This window comes from Urocitellus parryii, chromosome 5 (assembly GCF_045843805.1).
Source record: "Urocitellus parryii isolate mUroPar1 chromosome 5, mUroPar1.hap1, whole genome shotgun sequence".
In the NCBI taxonomy this organism is placed as follows: Eukaryota; Metazoa; Chordata; class Mammalia; order Rodentia; family Sciuridae; genus Urocitellus; species Urocitellus parryii.
This window is the reverse complement of record NC_135535.1, coordinates 65,669,673-65,677,175: the sequence shown is the minus strand read 5'-3', so window position 1 is coordinate 65,677,175 and position 7,503 is coordinate 65,669,673. Positions and strand designations below refer to the sequence as shown.

Here is a 7,503-nt window from a genome sequence, read left to right as displayed (position 1 = left end):
ATCTAGGCCAGAGGAAGCGGGTTTCCCTCTCTAGTGTTTTAAAAGCCCAAATCCGTACAGAGACAAAAGCACTCCTAGCAGAATCAGGAAAGTTACAGTGAAGGATGTGGAGCAGGTCTTTATAAATGGATAGGTGTTCAGTAGAGGAAATGAAGGACAGGAAAGGACAAAGGCATACTTAAAGTGAGGAGGACTGCAGAAAGTAACATCCGGACTCCAGAAAGCTTGCTCTCGAATTCATAAAAGATAAATGCGGAGATTCTACGCGGCCCTAAAGCCGACATCCGGAACGTGAGCCCTTTTCGCGTAGAATTCTGGAGGGGGACCCTGTAGAGGGCGCCGTAAGCCTACGCGTCTTGGACTTCACAGCACCTCGGAGGCAGTACGTCCTTCAGCCCGGGGGCGGGGCCGCGCGCTCACGTGACCCTCGCTCATGGCGGCGGCGGCGGTGGCGGTGCTGGTGGCTCTCAGCGGCCGGAGCCGGATTCTGTAACCCGGGTGTGGGCCCGCGTCAGTCCGTCCCTTCTTCGGCCCCCTCTCTCGTCTTCCGGAGTGTGGTTGGCGGAGCCGGGATGGCGGAGCGAGGCCTGGAGCCCTCGCCCGCGGCAGTGGCTGCGCTGCCTCCTGAAGTGCGGGCGCAGCTGGCGGAACTGGAGCTGGAGCTCTCAGAGGGTAGGATCCTGGAGAGGAGCGGGCGCCGGGCCTGCGGGTTCGGTGGGCGTCCGGAGGCCGGTCACCATAGTGCGCCCTGGCATCGGCGTGGCGAGGGGCGAGGGAGCGGGGAATCTGGCCAAGCTCCATACCGTACTCCTTCCTTTCTACACTGCGAAGTGTTTCCCGTGGCTTTCATTGTTTTCCCTTGGAGGGGGCCAAGCGGGGCTTGGGGGAGAGGTTCCGCCTGGACCGGTGCCGTTTCTGCGTTCCCTGCCCCCTCAACCCTACACAAAGCTCCAGTCTGTGCCCGGGTTTCTGGGCTGGTGTGTGTGTGGGGGGGACGGGTGGTTGCGAGGAGGGTGGCTGACACCTTTCTCCTTTCTGCCTTCTTCCTGGAGGGCCCCACGCCTTGATCCATTCCTCCTTCTCCAGAGAGAAAGAGACAGACAGACAGACAGAGACGTGGGAAAGCCGCAGCAGCATTTCTTCTTTCTCGAAAAGTGCGAGGTGCCTCCCCAGTGACTCAAGTGAGATAGGAGCGAGGGAGACATTGAAGGTCCTAGGGAGGTTGGAAGCAGTGGTACTAACCCAGAGGGACACACGGTGCTGCCTTTAGACACCTTTGTCATCAGGGCTTTTTCCTGGTGGCTATCTTTGGGCTGAATTTTCCGCATTTGATTACCTTTTAGAATCTTCGAAGAGGGAGAAAGAGGTGGCTACTGATTAAATGGAAATCCTGGCTCGCGACCTCTTTCTTTTGACAATGGATTGGTACAAGGAGGGTTGGATTTATTTTGAAAATTTAAAGAAATGGGATAAATCAAGCCACTGTTACTAGAAAAGTCCCTTGAAAACAATGAGAGAAACAGTGCTCTGTTGTGGGCATGTGATCAGGCTTATGTGCAGTTGTGATCAGTTCTCTGTAAAGTTCCTGTTTTTATCACAGGCCGCCTCTCAGACAAAAGCAGCATTTTCTCCAAGCTTGGTATCAGTACTTTGGTGGTGTCTCCAGAGTTGCAAATTCTTGAGTTCCTTGCCAAAGGCCCTCTTCACTAGCATTTTTCAAGTGAATTAAAAACTGTTGATTGGAAAAGAAGAACGTGACAGATTCCCAGGAGAGTTCCCCCTCCCCCTTTCAGAATCCTTTAGAATGAAAAAACAGAAGTAGATTTGAGTGTTATAAATCTGTGCAGACATTGAGTTAATTATTTTTAATAACCTTTCTAGGCTTTTCCAGTGTATACACTTAATTACCAACTACATATGATTACCAACTTTCTTTGGGGAGAGGTAGTGGGAATTTAATCCTGGAGTGCTTGGAGCCACATCCCCAGTCCTTTTTATTTTTATTTTTGAAACAGGGTCTCCTAAATTACCTAGGGCCTTTCTAAGTTGCTGAGGCTGGCTTTGAACTTAGATCCTCCTGTTTTAGCCTTCAGTTGCTGAGATTACAGCCATGCACCACTATGCTTGGCTTCCAACATAAAGATGTAGTGTCCACCGAAAAATAAAAAAATAAATATTAAAAAATTCTCTCTAAAAAAAAAAAGAAAGAAATATTCATCAGGTGGACCAGTTGTGATAGATTTGAATGACTTAGCCTTAATTTGTGAAAATGTAAATTTTTCTAAGTTTTTTTTTTTCTCTGAAATTGAGGGGCTTTTGCATTATCATCAGTTCTTCGTTTTAAGATACTTTTATTTTTGTTGGAACTGGGGATTGAACCCAGGGACACTTAATCACTGAGTCATATCCCCAACCCTTTTTTATATTATTTAGAGACAGGGTCTCACTAAATTGCTTAGTGTTTAATTGCTGAGGCTGGCTTTGAACTTGCAATTTTACTGCCTCAGCCTCTGGAACTGCTGAGATTACAAGCCTGCATCATAGTGCCATCCCATTCAAATCTTTTAAAATAGTTACTTCATAGTAGTAAATCAGCTTGCTTTGATGAGGTAGAAAGAGAGAGATTTCACTAGATATTCAGAGGGAGATTAAAAATAGGAGTTGATTGCTTTCACATGGAAAGGGAAATCCTGGGAGTTCCTTATTCTTGATGCATATCTGCTTCCAGCTGATTATTGTTTACATCTCTGGGTATTTCTAGACATCTCTAGAAGTATTCTGAGGAACTATTTCTAGGACCCACAACTGATTAGCTCACCTTTCTCTCCTTCAGAAAGATGTGAAACTCTTACAAACTGTGAGAGCCAAGGCTTAAACATTTTTGAGGACAAGTGCATGGTTTGTTTTCCTATGTAGTATTATTTTGGTTGGCACATGACTTAGCTTGTATTTTTTTTTTTAGTTATTGATGGAACTTTAGTTTATCCATTTATTTATATGCGGTACTGAGAAGTGAACCCAGTGCCTCACATATGCTAGTCAAGTGCTCTTATCACTGAGCCACAACCCCAGCCCTGTATTTGTTTTTTATGGATTTATATTGTATTATCCTGTATTTTTTTTTTTAACTGGATAAATTACATTTGAAAAACCTTGGTCTTGTAGTGTCAGCATATTGATTATCTGTTTGCCTTTCTTGCTTCAAGACGGTTGACTTGTAGGTAGGTAGACGATAGGAATTCAAGTGAAGTTAAACAAAACAAAAGAAAACAAAAAACCCACCCCCACATCTGTGATGTTATTTGTGACATCTATAGCATATTTTGAACTAATCTTTGTTTACATTTTCTCCATAATTACTGGTTTGATGAAAGTACTTTTTTTTTTTTTTTAAAGATGATTGTAACTGGGGCTGGGGATGTGGCTCAGGTGGTGGCGCGCTCGCCTGGCATGCATGTGGCCCGCATTCGATCCTCAGCACCACATACAAATAAAGATGTTGTGTCTGCCGAAAACTAAAAAAAAAGATGATTGTAACTGTGTTTGTGGCATTGGTACATTTATTTGTCTATTTTATCTTTTTTTTTTTTTTTTTTTAGGTTTGAAAGACTGTAGTTGGTCTTAATCATAGGGATAGTCTGAGCCATATACAGTTAAAGAATTTTCTTTGTGCTTACCTGTGCTTTCAACTGCAGCTTTGGTTATATATCAGCCAACTCTGTCCTAAAAAGCAGGTTGGTGCCTCCTTTGGGCTTTTTGCTGCAGAGCGTGTTGCAGAACCTTGTGATATCTGTGCTTCAGGGAGATCAGCATGGAATTTGTGGTTAAAACCTGCTGGGGGGGGGGAGATGAGGTGGGGGGGTGTTGTAGCTCAGCCGTAGAGCGCTAGAACACTCGCCTCGCAAGTACTGGACCCTGGGTTCGATCCTCAGCACCACAAAAGAGTAAATAAGTGAAATAAAGATATTGTGTCCAACTATAACTAAAAAGTAAATATATAAAACAAAACAAAAACCCTGCTTTTGCATTAAAAAGAACAGCTTGAAACTGGAGAATCACTTAGTAATTAAATTTATACATAATCACAAATTTTTTGATGGATGAGTTGAATAAATAGTAGGTTTTTACACGTATTCCTATGACTGAAAATTTTCATGATCTACATATATTATTTGATAATAAGCTCTGTTATCTGAACTTTATTCATAATGTCTCTATACATATGCATTGTTTAAATATAATGATTTTTGTATGCATTTTCATTTGAGCTTCATTAAATTTTGTGATTAGAATAAATAGGTGTTAGAATAGTGATTAGGTAGAAAGGCTTGAGAAAACTTTCTGGTTTAACAGAAGGTAAAATCTGGAATCAAAAGTTTTTTTTCTTTTTTTTAAAAAAATATTTATTTATTTTTTAGTTTTCAGTGGACTCAACATCTTTGTTTGTATGTGGTGCTGAGGATCGAACCCGGGCCGCACGCATGCCAGGCGAGCGCGCTACCGCTTGAGCCACATCCCCAGCCCAAAAGTTTTTTTTCTAATGTTGCACATCTAATAAGTGCCATTATCTCAGGCTGCCATATATTATGTCATCTGAATGATTTAAATATCTGTGCTGTTATTGCACAAGCTATTAACTGTTTTTTACTCTAAGGCAACACTACCAGTTTTATATCACAATTCCGAATAGTCCTGTTGATTCTATTTCTGAAATCTCTTTCAAATCCAACAAGCCTGCATACAGTTCAGCTGACATATATTTTGTGCCTACCCTGGGCAAGGGCTGCAGAGGTGAGCAGGATACTGTGCCAGCTTTCAGGGAGCTCTGATTTTGGTAGGGAAATCACTTAAAAATACCAACAAAACTGCATGAGACTTTGATAGAGATATATACAAAAGGTGCCTTCTAAGAAAAGAGGAAACTCTCTGTTCTGTAATTGTGAAGAAGAAAGAGCATAGAATACAGGATTGAATTGCATAGTTAGTAGACAAGGATATGCTTTATAGTCTGTGCAGTTCAGTCATAAGGGCAAAGGAAAGAAGGATGTTAATGCCATACTTGTGGCAGGGCAGAAGGAGTTAAAGTCTTTCAGTATCTGAGAACAGTCCAAAGATGACAACTGTAAAGGTATTTAAGAAAAATAGCCATTACTGGAAGGGATACGCCCTTTTCTTATTTTAACACTTCTCTGAACACAAACAACAAACAGTATCACATCCTCCCTTTCTCTGCCTCTTTCATTACATAGATCTGTGGTCCTTAAAGCATGGAAGTGACTGCATAAGAGAAGTCTGCTTCTTAGGAGTTTCAGGGAATTCTTTTCAGGAATGGGTAGCAAAGTCGAAGAAGAAAGTAAAAGATGCTGGATAGGGCTGGGGTTGTAGCTTAGTGGTAGAGTGCTTGCCTATCACTTACGAGGCACTGGGTTCCATCCTTAGCACCACATAAAGATAAATAAAATAAAATAAAGGTATTATGTCCATTTACAACTGAAAAAAATATATAAAAGATGCTGGATATAGTTTGTATTTTAGTCTTAGAAGTGGGTAAGTAGGGGCTGGGGTTGTGGCTCAGTGATAGAACACTTTCCTAGCATGTTGAGGCATTGGGTTCAATTCTCAGCATCACATATAAATAAATGACTAAAATAAAGGTCCATCAACAACTAAAAATATATGTTAAAGAATTTTAAAAAAGAAGTGGGCAAGTAGTGGGGCGCAGTGGAACATGCCTGTAAATCTAGTGGCTTAGGAGGTTGAGACAGGAGGATCTTGATTTCAGAGCCAGCCTCAGCAACTTAGTGAGGTCCTGAGCAACTCAATGAGACCCTGTCTCTAAAAATAAAATATAAAAAGGGATGGGGATGTGGCTCAGTTAAATGGTTAAGCAACCCTCGGTTCAATCTCTGGTACAAAAAAAAAAAAAAAGAAAAAAAGAAAAAAAGCAAGTAAACTTAAGCCGCCAGAAAACCAGTAAATCCTTCCTGTTCTACATATAATGGGAAACAGGGTCACTTCTTTCCAAATATGTAACATAGTCATGGATTCATTAGATATACATGTATTCTAAAGTTACATCTAAGCATTTGTAATACCTGATGCTGATATTATTAAAGAAAAAAGGAGTATAGATTTTAATTTTAATTATTATTTTGCTGCATGCTAGGCAAGTGCTCTACCATGGAGCTATATATACCCCCCAGCCCTGTACATTTTTAAAAAATATTTTTAGTTGTAGACAGACACATACCTTTATTTTATTGATTTATTTTTATGTGATGCTAAGGATCAAACCCAGTGCCTTAGTATTAGGCAAGTGACTTATCACTGACAATTCCAGACCCTTTATACATTAAAAAAAAAATTGTTTTTCATTTGTAGATGCGCACAATGCCTTTATTTTAATGTGCTGTTGAGGGTTGAACCCAGTGCCTCACACATGCTAGGCAAGCACTGTACCACTGAGCCACAACCCCAGCATCCTCCATACGTTTTTTTTTTTTTTTTTTTTGAGAGAGAGAGAGATAATTTTTTTTTTTTAAAGAGAGAGTGAGAGAGGGAGAGAGAGAGAGAATTTTAATATTTATTTTTTAGTTATCGGCGGACACAACATCTTTGTTTGTATGTGGTGCTGAGGATAGAACCCCGGGCCGCACACATGCCAGGTGAGCGCGCTACCGCTTGATCCACATCCCCAGCCCAGAGAATTTTTTTAATATTTATTTTTCAGTTTTTGGCCGACACAACATCTTTGTTTATATGTGGTGCTGAGGATCAAACCCGGGGCCGCACACATGCCAGGCGAGTGCACTACCGCTTGAGCCACATTCCCAGCCCTCTCCATACATTTAAAAAAAAATTTTTTTTAAAGACATTGATGGACCTTTATTTTATTCATTTATTTATATGTGGTGCTGAGAATCAAACCCAGTGCCTCACACATGCTAGGCAAGTGCTCTACCGCTGAGCCACAATCCCAGCCCCCCATACATTTTTAAATAACCAAAAAGGGGCATTTATCCAAGTTATCTGCCTCCTAAAATTTGGTGGGCTGTATTCTTCTTAAGTTGGAATGTGTCTTTGGGAACTATGAGAGCCTACGACACATTCCTTTTATTTTTTGTGGTGCTGGGGAGTGAACTCAGGGCCTTGTGCATGTGAGGCATGCACTCTATCATCTGAGCTATATCCCCAGCCCTTTATAATGTGAGCTATATCCCACATTCCTTTGAAAATCCTCATGATGGAAAATTTTAATTCTTTGAGGGTATATTTCATGTTATATGGTACTTGGAGTCGAGTAGAAAAAAGTTGGGTTATATTCTTTTGGAGCCCAAACTAATTGCAACTGAAAATTTCATTATAAACTGGTTTTAGGGCTGGGGATGTGGCTCAAGCGGTAGCGTGCTTGCCTGGCATGCGTGCGGCCTGGGTTCGATCCTCAGTACCACATACCAACAAAGATGTTGTGTCCGCCGAGAACTAAAAAAAATAAATATTAAA

The 7,503-nt window shown here is 41.5% G+C and overlaps 1 protein-coding gene across 3 annotated transcripts in view; it reads left to right on the top strand.

The window, feature by feature from the left end:
• Positions 1 to 434: 434 nt before the first annotated feature.
• The window catches only part of Dip2b (disco interacting protein 2 homolog B), a 244,093-nt gene continuing 237,024 nt past the window's right edge, over positions 435 to 7,503 (top strand). For all 3 annotated transcript variants that reach the window (XM_026407027.2, XM_026407025.2, XM_026407026.2), the window contains exon 1: positions 435 to 672. In XM_026407027.2, the coding sequence (XP_026262812.2) occupies positions 573 to 672 (100 nt within the window). In that variant the 5' untranslated portion in view covers positions 435 to 572. The remainder of the gene's footprint in view (positions 673 to 7,503) is intronic.